At 35.0% G+C, this 22,265-nt stretch overlaps 1 protein-coding gene across 4 annotated transcripts in view; it reads left to right on the top strand.

Moving 5' to 3' along the window:
* Window positions 1-22,265, top strand: part of RAB6A (RAB6A, member RAS oncogene family) — an 89,131-nt gene that overhangs the window by 31,010 nt on the left and 35,856 nt on the right. For 2 of the 4 annotated variants that reach the window (XM_012523439.3, XM_071218260.1), the window contains exons 3-6: window positions 2,903-2,956; window positions 4,478-4,583; window positions 6,591-6,702; window positions 16,529-16,622. In XM_012523439.3, the coding sequence (XP_012378893.1) occupies window positions 2,903-2,956; window positions 4,478-4,583; window positions 6,591-6,702; window positions 16,529-16,622 (366 nt within the window). Of the gene's footprint in view, window positions 1-2,902; window positions 2,957-4,305; window positions 4,412-4,477; window positions 4,584-6,590; window positions 6,703-16,528; window positions 16,623-22,265 lie in introns of all 4 variants that reach the window. The other 2 variants (XM_004453887.5, XM_071218261.1) reach the window with 1 other exon arrangement.

Here is a 22,265-nt window from a genome sequence, read left to right as displayed (position 1 = left end):
AGGGGGGAAGGGAAGAGAAATAAATAAAAAATAAATCTTAAAAAAGAAAAAGCAATGAGCAACCCAAAACTGAAATTAAGGAAAATTTCATTTATAATAACAGAAAAATGAATTAAATATTTAAGAGTAAATTTATCAAAAAAAGTTTAAGATATTTATACTGAAAATTTTGCCTTGTGCATGAGAAGTTATACAAGATCATTGAAAGCCTTTAAAGAAGACCTAAACAGATGGAAAAACATCCCACGTTAATGGGTCAGAAGACTGAATATTGGTAAAAAGGCTATACTCCTCTACAGATTCAGTGGAATTTCTGTGGTCTCGCTTGACAGAAATTAAGAAACTGATTGTAATTTTTATATATGCAGAATAGTCAGAGACCCAGAATAGCCAATAGTTTTTAAAAATGAAGAACAAAGTTGAAGAACATAAAATTCCTGGTTTCAGGGCTTACTGAAGAGCTACAGGAATCAAAATTGTGTAATACTGGAAAAAAGGTAGACATATAGTTCACTTGAGTAGAATTGAGAGTCCAGTAATAAACTGCACATGTCTGTGGTCAATTGATTTTTTTGATAAGAGGGTCAAGCCAATTCAATGGGGAATGACTAGTCTTATTCAACAAAAGGTGTTGGGACATCTGTATAGTCACGTATAAAAGAATGAAGTTGGATGCCTGCCTTATACCATATATAATAATTAACGCCATGGGTCAGAGACTTAAATGTAAGCGAAAATTAAGACTCTTAGAAAAAAAAGATATGTTTAAATCCATATGACCTTGGATTAGGCATTTTATTGTATACTTTAAAAGAATGAACGTTACAGTATGTGAATTATATTTCAATTTTTTTTTAAAGATTTACTTATTTATTTCCATCACCTTCCCCCCACCTCAGTTGTCTGTTCTCTGTGTCTATTTACTGTGTGTTCTTCTTTTCTCCGCTTCTGTTGTTGTCAGCAGCACCTGAATCTGTGTTTCTTTTCGTTGCGTCATCTTGTGTCACCTCTCCGTGTGTGTGGTGCCATTCTTGGGCAGGCTGCACTTTATTTCACGCTGGGTGGCTCTCCTTACGGGGCGCACTCCTTGCGCGTGGGGCTCCCCTACACGGAGGACACCCCTGCGTGGTGCGGCATTCCTTGCGTGCATCAGCACTGCGCGTGGGACAGCTCCACACGGGTCAAGGAGGCCCAGGGTTTGAACCACAGACCTCCCATGTGGTAGGCGGGCGCCCTATCCATTGGGCCAAGTCTGCATCCCTCAATTTTTAAAAATTATTCATTTGCTATTCAAAAATGCTATACAAAATAAAGGGTAAATGTGAATATATAATTTCAGCTATTCAAAAGAGCTATACAAAATAAAGGGTAAGGGCAAAGAAATTATCTAGAAAGCAAGGGTTTTATTTTAGATAGAATTTCAGTAAGGCTTTTCTGGATAACATTTGAGCAAAGATCTGAATAATGAGAAGTAGCAAGCTATAGAATCCCATTAAGAACAGTGAGAGTCTGTCATATTTTAGCCTAGGCCTGTTATTGTTTCCCATGTGGTCTGCAAGTCTGTATGTATGTTCAAGTTTTTTAACTCCTAGATAAGTCAAAGAAGGCCCTAGCTACTGACTCATGACTGAATGTGAGGTCTTGCAAATACAGAAAGTAAAAGTTAGGCAGACTTGTAAACTGTCAGCATTTTGAATGTGTTCTCCAACTCACTCACAAAGCCAATCTTCCACAAACTTTTCCAGTATACAGAGAAGAGTATACTTTCTGTAACTCACTTTTCTGATCTAGAATTTGGTTTTTAATTTTTAATGACTCATTTTTAAAATCCACAACTATCTAGTTTCCATGTAATGTGGAATCTATCTATTATCTATTACACAGTATATCTATTACACATCCACATATACACATACATAAACTAGTTTATTTATAAATGGGTTCTAAAATTGAATCAGCATTTACATCATCTTTCTGGTGGTTTTTTTTTGTTGTTTTTTTTTTTACTTTCCTCTGTTCTTTTTACTTATTTCCCTTATTTTTGGACTCTTCTTCAACTTGTCCACTTTCCCCCCACTTCATTCTAATCTTTACCTATTTTCAACTCTTTTTATGATTTCTCTATTTTCTTTTGCTAGGGGAAGCAGCAACCAGGCAACAAAACATATGTTTGGACCACAGAAAGAAGCTGATTATGATTGCTTGGCACAGAGGAAAGCTTGCTTGTTTTACCTAATTACATTTCCTTTATCTTGGAAAAATTACATTCCTTGTGAAAAATCCTGTTTGTGGATCTCTGGCTATCGGTGGCATTGGGACAGGTGATAGCCACTATTTAGGAAGTTAGGCAGAAGTTAGATAGAAGAGTAGGGTGGAATAAACATTCTCAAATTGAATATTCTGAGATGGAACTAAGTTATATGTATTTATAGCCTAAGTTGAGAAATGTAATGAAAATACATAGTCATGTGATTAAGATAAAGGAGGAAGCTTCTTTGTTGTTGTTTTTAATAAAAATCATTTTGCATTGGAAAGAGCTGGACTTTTATAATCAGACATAGTCAACTCCACAACAGGTGATGGATGGGTGGGTGATCTTAGGCAAGTTATTTAACTTCTTTGAACCCCAATATTGTTATCCATAAAATGAGAAAAATAAGGATGAGTATAGCTACCATGTAGGGATGTATGAGAACTAGGAATGATCATATAAAGAGCCTAAAACAATCCCAGACTCACAGTAAGTGTTCAATAAATGGAAGCATTATTACTAAAAATTTTGGTTTTTTTTGCTTGGCTATCATGTGCTAATGTGGTTCTTAATTATTTCTTCCACACCCTATAATTCCCATTTGAACCCTTGAACTCTAAACTAACTTCTTTGTTTTGTTTTGTTTTACAGGCAACAATTGGCATTGACTTTTTATCAAAAACAATGTATTTGGAGGATCGAACAGTGAGTAATATTTTTGTGCAATTTTTTTGTAACACTCGAGGGTAAAAAACTATGATCAAAGTTCTAATCAATGGTTGTACTTAGCAGAGTTACCAAAGTTAGTTTACAGGCCTCTAGGAAAACTGTTAATTGAATTAGTATACTTACACTTCTTATCCCTAAGTCAGATTCACAAAGGGGAAGAGCTAAGTTATTTGCAAAACCCCAGGCCTGTTAAATAAAATTAGTCCTTTTGATTTGGGAAGTGATAGCAAATAGGTTTAAGAGAATTTTCATGAAGAAAATAGAGCTTCTGAAGATCTTTTTAATGCCACTCTTGAGGCAATCAGGAAAATTTTATTTGACTATCACGCAGTTTATGAACTGAAAGGTTTTCTTTGCCAGTATAGAGTATGTACCAAATGGACTATGAATAGATAGAAGTAATGTATATTTATTTGTTGGATTTTTATCTTCCATCCTTTGGAATAGCCCCCTTAATGCAGTATAAACTCTAAATTCCCCTTTGAGAAATGGCTTACTCATTGTTCCTTTAAGAGATTTCTGTCACTTAAACAACAGACTATCTTAAATGCAGTATCTCAGAACCTGCACCCAAGAAACATTATTTTGTCTCCAGTGCTGTTTCTCGTAAATATGTGTGAGTTCTTTTGGATGTTTTTGTTTATGTTTTAATATATAATATGGCATTTCCTAAAATTTGAAGCTTGGAAACTGCTTTGTTATCAAGCTTTTCTTCTCCTAATGCAGATATGAGAAAGTAAGAATGTAAAGAAATTATTTTTTTAAAAGTAGAGTTGTAAAAGGTATTTCTCCTTTTTGTTAGTTTATATAAAATGTTCTGGGAAGAAATATATGGTAGAAGCATACAGTTGCCAGAGACCCAATTTCGAAATATTCTGAACCCAGTAGGAAAATGGACACATTTAACTTGAGAGAAGCTTTCAGGGCAACATTTATTCTGATAACCTTGACATTTGCCTTCTTTTTTCTCTTATGCTGTTTGAACTCCCAGTCTACTTTTTGCCATCTGGAGGGCATAGGAATTCAAATAGAGATTATAAGGAGGAAAAAAGGGAAACTATGATTCTGATCCTGTGAAATCTTTCCCATTACCATTTTTCAGTCCGGTTCCTGTAGAGCCAGAACGTTTTAAAAAATATTCTTTTTGGAGAGGAGTTTTGTGTTGTTTTCATTCCTCATACTCCTTTAGCCTCTTGCATGTGTCTCTTTTCTACCTCCCTCACGCCTTTTCCCTTTTAAAAATATTATTTTTCTTTTTAGTATTAGTTTGTTTTTTTTTTCTTTTGGTTTTTTTTTTTTTTTATTTATTTTTTCCCATCCCACAGATCAGGCTGCAGCTGTGGGATACTGCGGGTCAGGAACGTTTCCGTAGCCTCATTCCCAGTTACATCCGTGATTCTGCTGCAGCCGTAGTAGTTTACGATATCACAAGTAGGTATTTTGCAACAGCTTGACCTTTCTTATTTTTCTTGCTTGTTTGACTGATTTTGTTGTTAGGTACGATTGCAATTATGGGACACAGCAGGTCAAGAGCGGTTCAGGAGCTTGATTCCTAGCTACATTCGTGACTCCACTGTGGCAGTTGTTGTTTATGATATCACAAGTGAGTGGGGGGGGAATTACGCATTTCTAATTTTCTTTCAACCTTTAGCTTAGCTGCATGCATGTTCTTGTCTTGTGCTTGTTTTCCATACTGGCATGTAAAAATGAATTTTGTCACCAACCAGCCTGGTCAGAAATACTTACTTTGGTATTTATGCCAATATGCTTTTATTTCTACTGTGCCATATTTTTTTTGCTTCAGAAATTTTCCTTCAGGTCTGTTATGAATCCTCCCCAAGGCTTTCTCCCTAAGCCACGTCATGATTATGATTGGAGAAATGTCTCCCTTTTCATTTAACTTGATCTCAGATTTCTCTGAAATAAAGTAATGTGCACTTAAGACTATGCCAGGTTTTCCAGTTCCTCCAAAGCCTCTGTTGAGGCTATTAAAAGCTTCTAAAAAAAACAAAACAGCTTCTGCTAGGTGCAGATAGAGCTCAAGTGGTTGAGCGCCTGCTTCCCATATATGAGGTCCTAGGTTTGATCCCTGGTACCTCCTAAAAACGAAACAAACAAATGAAAAAAAACCAACTTTCATTGGGGAATGGATGTAGCTCAGTAGTTGAGCATCTGCTTCCTATGTATGAATGAGGTCCTGGGTTTAATCGCTGTACCTCCTTAAAAAAAAAAAAAAAGCTTCTGCTAGCCATCTTTTCTCTGCTTTTCCCTTCCAGCTATACTTTTACGATAGAAGACAGAGAAAACAAAATGCAGTTTTCTTTTAATCATTTTCATTTGAATCATATCTAGGTTCTGTGCCTAAGCCTGACTTACTTTGTTGATAACAAATTATGCTTTCATTTCTCTTTGAGAAAAAATTTAAAAATGGGAGACTAAACAAGTTATGGTCTTTCTTTTTCTTTTCCCTAAAGACTGAATAATGCCTTTGGCATTTTAAGTGACTAAATTTTCCATGGAGCATTGGTGACTGGCAAGAAAATACTCTCTGATTGAAATTGTCTTTGTAAACCAGTTTATGACATACAGTAGACAATATTAAGCATCATTATGTATAGTGGTCCATAATTTATAGAAAAAACAGGATAATGCAATATCCAGGACTTTGAAAACAACTTACGTAAACAAACTTTTGATTTGAGCTAATGATGCGATACATTTTTAAGTATTTGCTCAATCAAAAATCGTATTTACTTAATTACAGTGGCAGAATTAGAAGCTTGACATTTAGGAACTTTTTTTTTTTTTGATAGGTGCTATATGCAGTCTCTTCTTGCAGCTTTACTTTGGGGTGCTACTTATTTAAAACATGTATGTTCATTATCATGCATTGACAAGTTTTGCAGCTTTAAAATGTTTGTGCTTACTTTAACCAAAGCAGGTGAAACCTGGGGTTATTTTCTTTTAAAATTGCACAAATGTGGTTAAAATATTAAATTGTTTTCTTTAGCTGGTGTATAAAGTGTTGAAGTACTCAGAAACCATCACTAGAAAAGATGGATTTTGTCACATGTGATTCTGGTGCATTAAACTAATGAACTTTAAGTTAAAGTGATCACAAACTGAGTAAGCAATGCAAACAGTGGTGTCGAAAAGCTCTTTGAAGGCTTTACAAATTTTCTGGATATGTTGGGACTTACTGGCTGACATACTTGTGGAGATGCTTTCTTTGTCATGTTTGGTATATGTAAGTGATCAAAAAAGCATTGTAGCAATGTAACACCATATTATCTGCTGTGACTGTCTTTATGTTTTAATATTTTTTTCAAGTATCCATTACATTGCACTCATTTGGTCATGTCCAGAATTCTTAAAACTTTGTAAAAGGTACCTTGAGGATTTTATTCTTGTGATTTGATTACATCATTGACAGTTAAAATCAGATAAAATGGAGTTGTGTTGCAGGGACATTAAAAGTAGAGTCCTAATGTGCCAGCCTCCTTCCACCTTCCAGGGCATTTTTTTTTCTTTTCTCTTTCTTTTTTTTTTGACATTACTTGGAGAGCATTTGTAATAACTACTAATCTCTCTATCTACCCTACTATACCAGATGTTAACTCATTCCAGCAAACTACAAAATGGATTGATGATGTCAGAACAGAAAGAGGAAGTGATGTTATCATCATGCTAGTAGGAAATAAAACAGATCTTGCTGATAAGAGGTATGGAGTGATTTTGTGTGAGTACAAAGTGTTTAATTTTTATGTTAAGTAGCCTGTTACTTTTTGTCACTGAAGAATTGTTTTGAAAGGAGACGTATTTATCCTTAAGTTTATCTGCTGCCTTTCCTTTAAGGGAACCTGAAATATAAATAAATAACATTAAACCCAGCTCTTAAAGAAAACTAAGTTTCGTTTTCTGTAAGCCCGTGTGTAAATAACTCTTGTGCAAGATTATTCACACATGATGCTGATAAATGTTTTGCATTTTTTTAGGACTCATAAGCATGAGCAATGTTCTGTTAATTAAAGAGCAAAACTTTTTAAAGAAAATCTTTAAAAATTGTTCATAAGGATTAAATGCACTTCTTTTTGGATAGTCGTCTTATAAACATTCATTATAATTTGGTGATGTAACTTTAAAAATTTTTATTTGTATGGTTAAGCTGAACTGTATAGTTGAACTGAATAGCTTGATTGTGATACCTCAGTCAAATGAGCAAAGCCATATTCAAGTCACAGAATTCAAAATGTATTAACATTCACTGTTAGAACCCATGGCTTGAATATCTGCTTTCACTGTTCTTAAGTGTCCTACTAGACATTAGCATGTATTCTTTCTGCTTTAGTCTTGACCATTCTACTTAATAGTAGGAGCTTTTGCTATTTATTATTTGTTTATTCATGAGTTCGATATTGAAATTCAGGCAGTGAACTTGCACTATTAATTAAAATGTTAAAAGAAATCCAATATGTTCAAAGACTTGTGGAGGTATTAAGCCCATTCCTGCCAGTGGTATCTTAATTAGAGTTGGTAGTACTGTTATAAAAAATTCTTACTTAATTTAAAAGTAAATTCAAAGGGTGACTTCAACTTTTTTTAATGAAAATGCTTTTTAGACATGAATTGCCATGTTGTAAATGTTCACCATTTGTCTCAAAGATGAGGTTTTGTAGATCATTTTGATATATTCATTCTAGTAGAGCCTCCCTAAATACTTAACTTTTTAAATTGAAAGATCATGTATCTAATTATTTCCCTTTATAGCCAGAGTCATCTAAGAAGATACTACTAATCATTTCTCTTCTTTTATTAATTAATATTGCAGTTGAGCACATAGATGCTGGAAACTTACATAAATTATATGTACAGCAGTTTTTCTTTAAGGCAGTATTGTCAATTGCTTTGGAATTACCATCTTTTTCAGTAATTTTTGGCAGACTTTTTACTCCTCGGCCTTTCACATTTAAAAGAATTAGAGTCTTGTTCATTCCACTAAAAATAGTTTCCAAATAGATGAAAGTTTTAAATATTAAAAAAATAAAAACGAAAGCAAAACTGAAAATGATTAAGAGGACCCTTTTGTTAGTAAGTGGTTATTTATAAGCATGACATGAAGTTCTGAAGTCATAAAGAGAAACTGATAATTTTGAATATATGGATCATATTTACCTCTTGAATGACCATGACTTAGAAGATTGATAATACATTATTTAATTAAGAGTCTGAATAAAACAAGAACTCATGAACACTGAAAATAGCATTAACAACTTTATTAGTAAACAGTTCAGTATCAGAATTAAAAATATTCATTGACTCATCCACAGTCATTTTACCTACAGAATTGTGAAAAGATGAACAAGAATATTTATTGCATCATTATTTTTAATACTAAAATAAACAATTTAAGCCAATCTAAAAGTTCACTAGTTGCAAATTGGATCTATAAATAGAATTTTATAAATGAAATACTATGTAACCACTCAAAAGAATGATAGGATTTATATATAGATGTTTAACATGTACCTAATACATAAAGCTTACGAGTGTACTTGATCATTGTATGTAGCTAGCATGATATCTTTACTGTGTAAAGAAAAAAGTATGGTAGGAATGTTTTCGGGAAGTGGATATAGCCCATGTGATAGGGCTTCTGCCTACCATATGAGCATATGGAAGGACCCAGGTTCGATCCCTGTGGCCTCCTGGTGAGAAAGAAGAGAAAGGGTGCCTGCATGGCGAGCCAGTGCCCATGTGGTGAGCCAAGTGCCCGCGTGGCTTGCCAGTGCCCACGCAAGTGAGTCATGCAGCAAGATGATGATGATGCAACAAAAGAGAGATGAAGGGGAAAATACAGGTGAAGCACAGCAGAAACCAGGAACTGAGGCGGCACAGCTGACAGGAATTCTTTCTCCACATCAGAGGTCTCCAGGATCAAATCCTGGTGAATTCTAGAGGAGAAAAAATGAGAAGAGAAGACAAAAGAGAAATAGATACAGAAGATCACACAGTGAATGGACACAGACAGCAAAAACAGCAGGGTGGGGTGAGGGAGAGGAGGAGGGAGGGGGAGGGGAAGGGAGGGGGGAAAATAAAAAAAAAATTTTTTTTAAAGGAATGTTTTGATTAGAATAAATCTGGATAAGAATACATGAAACTTCCTGTGGTTATATTTTAGAAGGAGTCGTATCTGGAGGACTTTTGTTGTAGGGATTGCCCTATCAAAAAGTTTATTATTTTTGCAATGAGAAAAACTGTTTTAGTTAAAACTAAAAGATTTGTCTTCTTTGTCACTCTCTTTGAAAATTAATACTTTTTGGAAGAAAGACTAGAGAACATTTATTTTCTTAATATAAACTTATATCTACTCAGTACTCTATCCTCTATAGCCCAGTATTTCTTAGATGTTTCAAACTGGAGACTTGCATGGTAAATATGGCTTCTTAGACTCTGTTTTATGACTCTGGCTATAAAAAGGTTATGGTTAGCTTTTCAAAATTTTTTGGTTCTTAACCCTATATATAAATACTATGATTCAATGAGTCTAGGACCCATGAATTTATATTTAAAAGAACCTTCCTTAAGAGAAAGAGGGAGACTGAACCCTTGTAGACATTGGCAGCCATCTTGCTCCAACACATGGCAACAGACTTTGGTGAGGGAAGTAACTTATGCTTTATGGCCTGGTAACTTGAAGTTTCTACCCCAAATATATACCCTTTATAAAAGCCAACAGATTTCTGGTGTTTTGCATCAGCACCCTTTTGACTGACTCATCCATAGGGGAATGCCAAAACAACTAAAAAGCCAAAGCCCAGGACGAGACAGAGGCCCTGTAAGACAGGGAATACCCTGCACAGTGCTTTTTCCTTTGGCAGACCTTCCTTATAGGAGGGCTGAAGCTCAGGAAAGTCTCTGTCTTATCACCATCTGGTTACAAATCCAGGAAAGAAACACCTCAGGGAGTAAATCCCAGAGTTAACATTTCAAAATATTAAAATGTACAATGGGCAAGAAAAGAGTACAAGACAAGGAGCAAATGATGGTGCACCCAAAGGAAGAGGATAAAAATGCAGAGAATACCAATGAAGAAAATGAGCATGTGGATATAACAAGCCTTTTAAAAGTGATCTTAAAAAAGCTTAAGGAGATGAAGAAAAACAATGAATGGACAATATGAGAGTCTAAGTATAAAGAGAGAAATTTTTGAAAAGAATGAGTAGAACTACAGGAGTTGAAGACCACAGTAATAAGTGAAAAATGCTCAGGAATGGTTTCAAAAGGAGAATGGAGCTGGCAGAAGTAAGAATTGATAAACTCGAAGACAAGATACTTGAAATGAGTCTGGTTAAGGAACACAAAGAAAAGAAATACTGAAATTGAAAACAGCCTAAGACAGCTGTGAGACAGTATCAAGCATACCAATATACACATGGGAGTCTCAGAAGAAAAAAGAAAGGGACGGAAGGAATATTCAAAGAAATAATGACAGAAAACTTCCCAAACTTAGCAAAAGATGTGAATATGCACATCCAAGAAGCTCAGACAACACTAAACAGAATATGAAGAAAAACATACACTGTCATGTATTGTTTACAGTATCAATGCAAAAGAAAACTTTGTTACATACCAGGGAATCCCAATAAGACTGAGTGCTGATTTCTCATCAGAAACCATGGAGGCAAGAAGGCGGTGACTTGAAATATTTAAAGTGCTGAAGAAAAATAATTGCCAGCCAGGAATTTTATGTGTAGTGAGTCTCTTTTTCAAAAACAAAGGAATGATTAAGGCATTCTCACATAAACATAGAGGGATATACCCTAGGATAAGAATTGCAGAAAAAACCCAACCATTTTCAATAACATGTTGATGGTAGTGTTAGATACCGTTATTTTAAAACTATAAATAGACGCATATGGCATAAAGTAAATGAATAATTTGCTTAGATTATATGTCTTTGGGAACTGGAATTTTTGGCATCAAGAAAGAAATACAGATAGAAATTAAAACCTGTAGTCCTGAATATATGCATATGTGAATATGAGTTCATAGTTTTGCATTTAAGATTTTAATATTTTTAGCTCAATCCATTGAAAACACCTAATAATAATGGCTAAACCAAGAGAATAAGCCCAGACTGTAATCTCTAAATGCTATTTCTTTCTAAAGGAACCACAGCTACATAAAAAAATAACCAATTTAAAGTTTGGGACAGAAAATAGACCTGGAATGTCTTGTCAGACCTTATATAAAAGAAGCTATTAAAGACCATGGGGTTCACGTCAGACTAGTAGCAAAAGAACTCAGGGCCACAGGCAAAGAGGAAAATTTGAGAATCAATAATAATAATTGCCATAAAACATGTTTAAGTCCATGAGATTATGCTCAGGATTTTAGAAAAACTCATTGGTCACCTTTGGAGGATGCTAAAGACTGATTAATTCTGAAAGCCTGAGTATTATCTTCTTTCTTTTTTTTTTCCACCTCTGTATGGGTTCCTTAGGATAACCAAGTACTTGAGGGAAAGTTTTTCTTTAAAGAAGTATTTCATTTTGTGTGATCTATGTTTCTTTTTAAAAAACCAATTTATTGAAATATATCCTCCACACACAAACATATATAAACAATTAGTGTATAGTAATAGTTGTGAACTTACAAAGCAAACATATATAACATCATACAGGACTCTCATAACTCACCCTACCACCAACACCTTACGTTGTTGTTAAACCTTTTTAACTAATAATTAAAGAGCATTGTCAAAATATTACTACTAACCAAAGTATTTACCCCCAACCCTCCTAATATTATTATCTTTATGTCATTTATATATGAACATACATAAACAATTAAGTGTATAGTAAAAGTTGTGAACTTACAAAGCAAACATGCATAACATCATACAGGGGTCCCATACATCAACCCCTCCACCAACACCTTTCATTGTCATGACGTTTGTTAAAAATTACAAAAGAATATTGTCAAAATCTTACTACTAATTATAGTCCTTATCTTATATTTGGTATGTTTTCCCCTTCAACACACCTTATTATTTTTTAAATATATTTTTTATGACAGAAGTTGTAAACTTATAAAACAATCATGCACATATGCAGAATTCACAAGCAATATCCCTCTATCAACACACCACACTGTGGTGGGACATTTGTTATAGATAAAATAATATCTGATTATTACCACATCCATAGTATACATTTGGCTCACATTTTCCATACTGCCCTATTATCAACACAGTACATCTTTGGCATAGATGCAAGAATATTATATTATTACTGCTAACCACAGTCCATAGGTCATTCCAGTTGTATTTTTCACATGTATTCCCAACACCCTGCAGTAGTGATATACATTTGCTCTAGCTCACAGAGGACACTCTTGCATCTGTACCATCAACCACAATTCTCATCCACTTCTTGGTTAACTGTGCTATTCAGTTCCTGTATTATTCTCTAGCATTCTGTCTGTTGGCATTTACATCCCTAGACTACCATTTTCAGCCACATCCCTATTTATAAACTAGCTATTACTATTTTACCATCCATTCTATACATCTCCACACTTTTTACAGTAAAGCTAATTTAAACTTCTGCATACATTAAACACCAGTAGTCCATCTCAGTCCTCTTCTCTACATTAAGAATCTACCACTGGGAAGCGGACTTGGCCCAACAGATAGGGCATCCGCCTACCACATGGGAGGTCCGTGGTTCAAACCCCGGGCCTCCTTGACCCGTGTGGAGCTGACCCATGCGCAGTGCTGGTGCACGCAAGGAGTGCCGTGCCACACAGGGGTGTCCCCCACATAGGAGGCCCCAAGTGCAAGGAGTATGCCCCGTAAGGAGAGCTGCCCAGCATGAAAGAAAGTGCAGCCTGCCCAGGAATGGCGCCACACACATAGAGAGCTGACACAACAAGATGACGCAACAAAAAGAAAGACAGATTCCTGGTGCTGCTGATAAGGATAGAAGCAGTCACAGAAGAACACACAGTGAATGGACACAGGGAGCACACAACTGGGGGGTGGAGTGGAGAGAAATAAATCTTTAAAAAAAAAAAAATCTACTACCTACCACCAGGTCTTGAAGATAATTTCCTACAATTTCTTCTAGAAGTTTTTATTTTTAAGTTTTTGATCCATTTTGAGTTAATTTTTGGATAAGATGTGAGATAGAGGTCCTCTTTCCTTCTTTTGGCTATAGTGCCATTTTGCTGAATGGACAGTTCTGCCAAGAACTGTCAGGCTAATCAAAATCACTTGACCATACATGTGAGGATTTGTTTCTGAGCCATCAGTTTGCTTCCATTGGTCTATATATCTGTCTTTATGCCAATACTATGCTATTTTTGCCACTATAGCTTGGTAGTATGATTTAAAGTCCGGAGATGAGGGTTTGCTTTTCCTTTTATGATGTTTCTCGCTATTCAGGGCCCCTTACCCTTCCAATTAAATTTGCTAATTGTGTTTTCAATTTTTTTTTTAATGCTGGTGCAGTTTTTATCAGGGTTGCATTGAATCTGTTTATCAGTTTAAGTAGAATTGATATCTTAATGATGTTTAGTCTTCCAATCCATGAGCATGGAATGTTCTTCCATTTATTATTTTATTTTATTTTTTTAAAGATTTATTTATTTATTTAATTTACCCCCCTCCGCTGGTTGTCTGTTCTTGGTGTCTGTTTTGCTGCGTCTTGTTTCTTTGTCCGCTTCTGTTGTCGTCAGCGGACGGGAAGTGTAGGCGGCGCCATTCCTGGGCAGGCTGCACTTTCTTTGGCGCTGGGCGGCTCTCCTTACGGGTGCACTCCTTGCGCGTGGGGCTCCCCTACGCAGGGGACACCCCTTCGTGGCAGGGCACTCCTTGCGCGCATCAGCACTGCGCATGGCCAGCTCCACACGGGTCAAGGAGGCCCGGGGTTTGAACCGCGGACCTCCCATATGGTAGACGGACGCCCTAACCACTGGGCCAAAGTCCGTTTCCCCTGTTCTTCCATTTAGGACTTGTTTAAATTTCTTTTAACATTGAGTTACAGGTTTTTGAATATAAGTGCTTTACATCATTGGTTAAGTTTATTCCTGCTACTTGAGTTTTATTTCTCATGTTTTCTTTTTACCACTCTTTTGACACTTTTAGTTACTTTTATTGATATAATCTTCATTTCTAGACTCTCTTCCAGGCCTCTCTCTCCTGTCTTTTGTTTTCAGGCTCTAGCACACCCTTTAGTGTTTCCTAAAGATCTGGCCTCTTGCTTAGAAATTCTCTCAGTTTCTGTTTATCTGTGACTATTCTGATCTTGCCCTCATTTTTGAAAGACAGTCTTGCTGGATGTAAGATTCTTGGCTGGAAGTTTTTCTCCCGTAGTATCTTAAATATATCTGACCACTGTCTTGCCGCCATGGTTTCTGGTGAGAAAGCAGCACTTAATGTTATTGGGTATCTCTTATATGTTATGCATTGCTTTTCTCTTGCTGCTTCAGAATTTTCTCTTTGTCTTTGGCATTTGACATTCTCGTTAGTATATGTCTCAGGGTTAGTCTATTTGGATTTTTTCAGATGGGAGTACATTGTGCTTCTTGGACATGGATCTCTATGTCCTTCAATAGGGTTGGGAACTTTTCTACCATTACCTCTTCAAATATTCCTTCTGCCCCTTTTCCCTTCTCTTCTCCTCCTGGGACAGCCATGACACGTATGTTTGCATGCCTTTTGCTCTCATTTAGTTCCCTGAGACCTTGTTCAATTTTTTCCATTCTTTTCTTTCTTTTCTTTTGTATGTTCACTTTCAGAGGCCCTTTCTTCAAGCTCACTGATCCTTTCTTCTGCCTCAAATCTGCTATTATATGATTCCAGTGTTTTTAAAATTTCATTTATTGCACCTTTCATTCCCATAAGATCTGCTATTTTTCTGTGCATGCTTTCAAATTCTTTTTTGTGCTCATCTAGTGTCATCTTATTATCCTTAATCTCTTTAGCCATTTCATTGAATTTATTAAGGAAATTTGTTTAAACATGTATGGTTAGATATCTCAACTCCTTTATGTCATGTGGAGGCTTATCTTGTTCCTTTAACTGGGCCATAGCTTCCTGTTTCTTGGTGTGGATTGTAATTTTTGGTTGGTGTCTTGGCATCTGGATTACTGTTTATTCTGGGTGCAGTTTTTCTCTTTAGTTTAGGGCTTCCTGCCCTTTCTCCCTTGGTGGTTGTGCAGTTTCTCTTTCTAGAAGTATTTCATTTTGTGTGATCTCTGTATCTTTAAAAAAAAAAAGATAAAAGATGGAAAAAAAAAGTATTTTATTTGCTGTAAGGACATTATTGGAATATTTGGTGAAACCTGAATAAATCTGTTGATTGGCTGACATGATATTGATGTTAATTTTTTTATTTTACTAATTGTGTGTGGTTATAAAAGAACATGTCCTTGTTTTAGGTAATTCACACAGCTTAAGTATTTAGGGCAAAGGGTTGCAGATTGGCAATCTTGGAACTGTTAAGAAAGCAAACGTATACACACATATATATATAAACAGAATGAGATGATAGAGCAAATGTGTTAAATCAGTTCCACTGTTACTTGAGAATGTCCTTGTTTTTAGAGACGAGAGAATTTTTAGAATATTTTCTTCTCATAGGAGGGAATGGAATCTAGTACACAAGTGGAAATTTGGGGAGTAAGGACAGCTCCTCCATAGTAACAGGAGTGCTTTGATCGGAGATTGTAGAAATTCTCTTCCATTGCTTTGAGGTTTCTCAGTGTTATAGAAACCAGAGTTTGTCAGGTGGTAGGTAAAACTTATTTAATTAGAATAGTCACATATTCATCGAACAGTTATGTACCACTTAGGCACTAGGAGAATACTAAGATAAGACAAATCTTACACTTGAAAATTTCACAGTTTGAGATACACTGCTATTTATATTGCATCACAAAATACCCTACAATAGAAGTATTAAAGAATTACTAATATATATCAAGAGGCTTTAAAATACATATTTCTTTTGACTTATTTGTACCTATAATAGAAATCCGCTAAATCCAACCTAAGGAAATGGGCTGCAGTGCACAAAACATTAAGCACAAAGGTATCTAAAGCAGCGTTTTTCCTAGTTATGTAAATTTGAAAACAGCATGTATTTCTAACAGTTTGAGAATGTTTATACAAATTATAGTAGCAGATTTACAAATTACATAGCCATAAAAATTACTTTAAACAAAGTTTTGAATTACAAGGATCAATGTTTATGATCTCATATTAAGGGAAAGATACAGGCTATTAATTTTTTTTATGATGGAATGAGCTCAGCCAAGAAAATGCCCTTGTAAAAAGAACTCTTTTTAATACAGAGTATAGCATACTTGGAGAAAAGTGCGCAAATTTTACTTACGCTGCAACTTGGTGAATTGTGAAACTATATATACTCAACGGTGTACCGGCACCTATATCAAGAAAAGTTATTTTCAGAAATTTGTTTATATTCTTTGATGATATTTTGTTCCAAAAATAAGAATTCATCTTTTTTTGCTCCCCTTTAGGCAAGTGTCAATTGAAGAGGGAGAGAGGAAAGCCAAAGAGCTGAATGTTATGTTTATTGAAACTAGTGCAAAAGCAGGATACAATGTAAAGCAGGTAAGTTGTCTTTGTGTATGGATTAAAGTTTTCAAATTGAAAAAACTTGTGAAATAATTGTGAGTCTCTATTCTAGTCTAAAGTTTTTTCCTAATTATCAACAGAAAGCCTTATGAGCTAGCAACATATTTTCAGACATTGAAAAAAATATAAATGAGGGATAGTTTTTGGGAAAAGAGAAGATTTACCAAAATTTTCAGATTGTTTACAGGACAACTATTTCATTATGATTGCAAGATTATGTGATTGCAAGGTTGTGAACTCATCATACTTCCATTGCATTCCTACCGAATTGACTTAAAATCAAGTTTTTCTTACTTAGAGTTGGTAAGATTTTGATGACAGAGTGCAAGTATGTGTTGTCAAGTACTGTGTTTTGCTTATTATGAAAATATATATATATATTTTATCATTTTCTTAATAAGCTACTGCCATTTCATCAGTGTTACAATAGGGTTATTTTTGTGGGGAAAAATATAGTAAGACCTGCATCAAACTTTTCTTTACAGTATGGGGTAGCCAAAACTTGGCTGCTTAATTCTTCAGGGTTGCTATCATGTAGATTAGTGGTCCCAGATTTACAGTCAAAAAAATTTTGTAAATATAGGTTATCATGAGGGTTTTCACATTAAAGTAAAATCCTTTAAACTGAATAAATAGAGCTTTATGAAAAGTTCTTAGTGATGTTTTCATATTGCCCCTTTATTTCCCATTCCTCCTTGCCTGGAATTACACATAATACTGAATTGCCACTCATTCTCTTCTCAGCATATTATCTCATGGTTACATATCTTTGTTCGTACTGTTTTTCCCTTTGCTTAGAATGTTCTCTTTCTTCTTTCCTGACTGTTTCATACTCCTCCTTTCAAGTTTTATTTCAGATGTCCCCTCTTCAGAGACACTTTTCCGTGATTTCCCCATCTCCCTCCAGACTGTGATAAGTGGCTCTCTTCTGTGTTTTCTCAAACCCCTGTAAAACCAGTCTTAGAAGTTACCACATTATATTGAAATTTTCTCTCTCCCATCAAAATGATAAATTCCCAGAATCTAGCAATACGTATGGAATGTTGTAATAAGTAACTGAACTCATAAGAATCACTGACAAAGATTTGAGTCATGGAAGTTATCACCATATTACCATATGCTGCTGTTTTAGTACAAAGCATTGGGTAGCTTCATCTGGCTTTCTCTTTTAGAGACATTTTGACATGGGTATGAGCTCTTTGCTTACTGTCAACGTATGGCCTGCTACAGAAACATATTTCAGACTGGGTTAATGTCTAAAGAAGACACTGCTGTGGCCCTCCTAGTCCTGACCATAAGCAGCTTCATAGGTTTGAAGTTCTAGAATCATCATAAAGCAGATAATGGGTGCTAGCAATGGCTATTTTCATTGACACTTAATAGCTTCCAAATTTAGCTAACCCCTAGGATGCTGAGAGACAGGACATGCCATTCGTTTGCTATTTTATAAACATATAATTTTTAACAGCTTTATTGAAGTGTAATTTATATGCCATTAAGTTCACTTCTTTTAAGTATACAATGAAATTATTTTTAGTTTACAGAGTTGTACAGCCATCAACACAGTCCAATTTTAGAACATTTTCATCACTAAGCACATAATTTTTCCCAAAAGTCTGATCCATACAATCTTTTCCTTGCTTTCTTGCTTCCTCCCTCTTCTTCCCCTTCCTCTCTCCCCACCCCCTTGTTGTTTGCACTTGCTGTGTCTGTTCATTTCCCTTGTTTCTTTAGGAGGCACCAGGAACCAAACGCGGGACCTCTGATAATGGGAGGGAGGTGCCTAATCGTTTGACCTACCGCTATTCCCTGCTTTGTTGTATCTCTCATTGTGTTTTTTCTCCTTGTGTCTCTTGTTGTGTCATCTTGTTGCATCTGCCCATCATGCCAGCTCCCTGTCTTGTGCTCTTTAGAAGGCACTGGGAACCTCTCTACCCTGCTTTGTTGTATCTCTCATTATGTCTCCCTTCTTGTGCCTCTTGTTGTGTCAGCTTGCCACGCCTGCCAACCATGCCTGCCCGCTGCTCCAGTTCACTGTCTTTTTTAGGAGGCACCAGGAACCAAACCAGGGACATCCCCCCCCCCCCATGTGGTAGGCGGGAGCTCAATCACTTGAGCCACAACCACTTCCCCATGCCATCTTATATTTATTGATTTATCTCTCTGCTTTTAGACCTAATCGGTATTCCCTTTTTAAGAAATGTCTTTTATAAAAACAATCTCATCCTGAATTAAAAAGCTATTTCTATTTCCTTTAATCTCCTTATTAAATTGGTTTGTCAACACATCTAGCTTTGCTGAAGTTCCTGTTTCTACTGGGCTTGATTTTTTTAACCCTTTAAATATAAATCTGACCAAAATTACTATTTTCAATTTCTGGTCAGAAGCTGCATTTTAATTTTTTTGTAGCTTCCTTTTTAATTTATAGTAACCTTTGCTACTTTTTTATTATATAGATACTACTGCATATTAGTTAGGATTTTATTTCAGTATTTATAGACCATGCTTAATCAGCTTAAATAATTCAGTGAAGGAATAAAATAATACTGAGACCCTCAAATGAGAGAATGAAACTTAAAGAAATTAAAATCTTATGTTAATAAAAACGTTAAAATAGTTGGTTAAAATCTTCTCTGTTTAGCTGGCAGTGATTAATCATACAATTTATTTCTGTCATAGAAGAAAACGAGTTGCTGATTTCAAGTATTAGCCAAGAAATACATCACATTATTTTTTGTGGGTTGTATGTTCCTTGAATCAGTTTTTAAAGGAGATTTGGAACTGACTAAATTAGGATATCATTAAAAAAGATTATTTAAATGATTAGAAATGGAAGAAATGTTTACTTTCTTTTAGTTGTACTACAGATCACTCCTATATAAAAAATAATAGCCTTTGATTCTACTCGATTGCTGTATATAAAAATTCAGATTTTCCTAATTGAAATCTAAACCAAATCTTCAAACAATCACCATAGGTTAATCCGAACAATGCACCTCATGTAATGAGTATTCATTGCTTATATTGCAAATTGTTTACTATTCCATTGCAGGGAAAAAAAATTGAGTGATAAAAGGTTTTTATAAGACAGGTTTTTTTTTTCTGTACCTGTCTTTTGTAGATTTACAAGAAAATTGTGCATAAAATACATTCTTCTCATGTACTACCCTTTATTAACACTTTGCATTATTGTGGTACATTTGTTATAATTCATGGAAGAACATTTTTATAATTGTACTATTATAGTCCATCATGTACAATAGAGTTCACTGTGTTGTACATTCCTGTTTGTTTCTTTTTCATTTTTATTCTAGAAAACATGTACAACCTAAATTTCCCCCTTTTAATCACATTCAAATATATAATTCAATGCTGTTAATCACATTCACAGTGTTGTATTACCATCACCATCATCCATTACCAATACTTTACAGTCAACCCAAATATAAACTCTGTACAATTTAATCATTAACTCTGGCCCCTGGTAACCTGTATTCTAGTTTCTGATTGTATAAGCTTGCTTCCTGTAATTAGTTAATATCAGTGAGATCATACAATATTTGTATGGTCTGGTTTATTTCTCTCAACATGATGTCTTCGATGTTCATTCATGTTGTCACATATATCAAGACTTCATTCCTTTTTATCGTTGAATAATATTCCATTGTATGTATTTGCCACATTTTATTCATTCATCACTTGGACATTTGGATTGCTTCCATCTTTTGACAGTTATGAATAATGCCTCTCTGAACATTGGTGTACAAATACCTGTTTGAGTGCTTGCCTTTCAGATCTTTTGGGTACCTTTCAATCTTTTTGGATTGTCTTTCATATGGTAATTTTATATTTACCTTTTGAGGAACCACCAAATTGTCTTCCACAGCAGCTGTACCATTTTGGTTTCCCACCACCAACAAATGAATATTTCTATTTCTCTATTTCCTCTCTAACATTTGTAATTTTCCATTAAAAAAAATTATTAACTAAATTTTATTTCAGCTTCAAAAAATAAAGACCAAAGTTGCTTAACAAATTGCGGAAGCATTACTTTAAAAAATTCTGTCTGCATCCATTTTTTTAATAGTAGCCATTCCTGATGAGTGTGAAGTGGCATCTCATTGTCATTTTGATTTTCATTTCCCTAATGGCTGGTGATGTTGAGCATCTTTTTATGGGCTTTTTGCCCATTTATATATCTTCTTTGGAGAAATAAAACAGATATTCTTTAAACCATATAGTTAACCACTGAGGCTAGTTATGTATTTTTTCTCAGCTCTGCTATCTTTGGAAAAGAGTAGAATACATGATATCCAAACAGATGAGATGTGAGGAAAGAGAAAGGTTTTAGAATGGCAAATTGACCCTAGTAAGAAGACTGGAGAATTACTCAATAGCTCTAAATATGAAGGTCTGTAATAGTTACCTTGAAGTTAATAAAATAAAGATCCCTGGAGCCTACTTTCTGGACATTAATTCAGTACTTTTGAGTCAAGTATCCCAGGGGATTGCTTGTGCACATGGTCCATAGACTACACTTCGAAAAAAGGCTGAAAAAAAAAATAGAAAAAATAATTTAAAAGGCTGGTATAAAACCATAGAAATGGTTAGCAGCAAATGTGCCAAATCTATTCAGTCTGATAATTGTTTGAGCAAGTATTGTTTCCCTAACCTCCACCCCCCCGTTAGGTACAGAAACCATGCTTCCCACATTCAGATTGCCCAATCTTCCCCCCCACCCTGTTGTTTTTGCTGTCTGTGCCCAGTCTTTTATAAAAGCCAAATTTGTACATAAGGAATTAAATAGTTATGTAGTCACTTGCCAGAATGTATCTTCATAAAATTGGAGAGAAAACCTAATGAAATCTGAAAGCTATTTTGATTTCTCTCTTTTTCTTATCTTGGAACCAGTCATTTATAGACCCTATGTTTTGTTGATTCTACTCTTTGCTATATTGAGGCCTTCGTCGTTTATTTCCTTGCTTGCTACTATAGCCTTTTAACTAGATCTCCCTTCAGTTTGCCCCACTCTACTTTATTGGCTGCAGTGATAACATAGTGATTGTTTTAAAATGCAGAGCTGATCAGTTTACTTGGGTGAATTTTATTCTCAATTTTAAGCAAATTCCTTAGTATGCTGTTCCATGTTGTTCAGAATCTTTGATCTGGACCCTGCACACCTGACTGTCCTGATCTTTGCCTACTATATGTCTGTACGGTACTGCTTGAAATACTCCAGGTATACTATGTTCTCATATTTCTATAATATGTTGTTGTCCTTTTTCCTGAAATACTGTTTCTTCCCTATTTGCATTAAAACTCAATTCCAGCATAATCTTCAATTTTAGATTGAGCCTTTCTTAATTATTTGCAATAACATCTCTTCTTAATTTTAATATAGAACTTTAAAATTGTTGATTTATTCTGCTTCACCGTTAGCCTTTTAACCCAGTAAATCACGTTCTTTACCTTTTTTGTTCCATGGACCACTTTGCCAGTGAGGTGAAAACCAAGGACTCCTTACTAAGTCCACACTATACTGTGTATTATTTAATAAATATATCACAACTACTCCAAAACATCCCCACAAGAATACTGTTTTTTTGAATTTTCATTCAA

This window comes from Dasypus novemcinctus, chromosome 10 (assembly GCF_030445035.2).
Source record: "Dasypus novemcinctus isolate mDasNov1 chromosome 10, mDasNov1.1.hap2, whole genome shotgun sequence".
NCBI lineage: Eukaryota > Metazoa > Chordata > Mammalia > Cingulata > Dasypodidae > Dasypus > Dasypus novemcinctus.
Note: the sequence above shows the minus strand (reverse complement) of the source record. Positions and strands in the feature narration are given on the sequence as shown.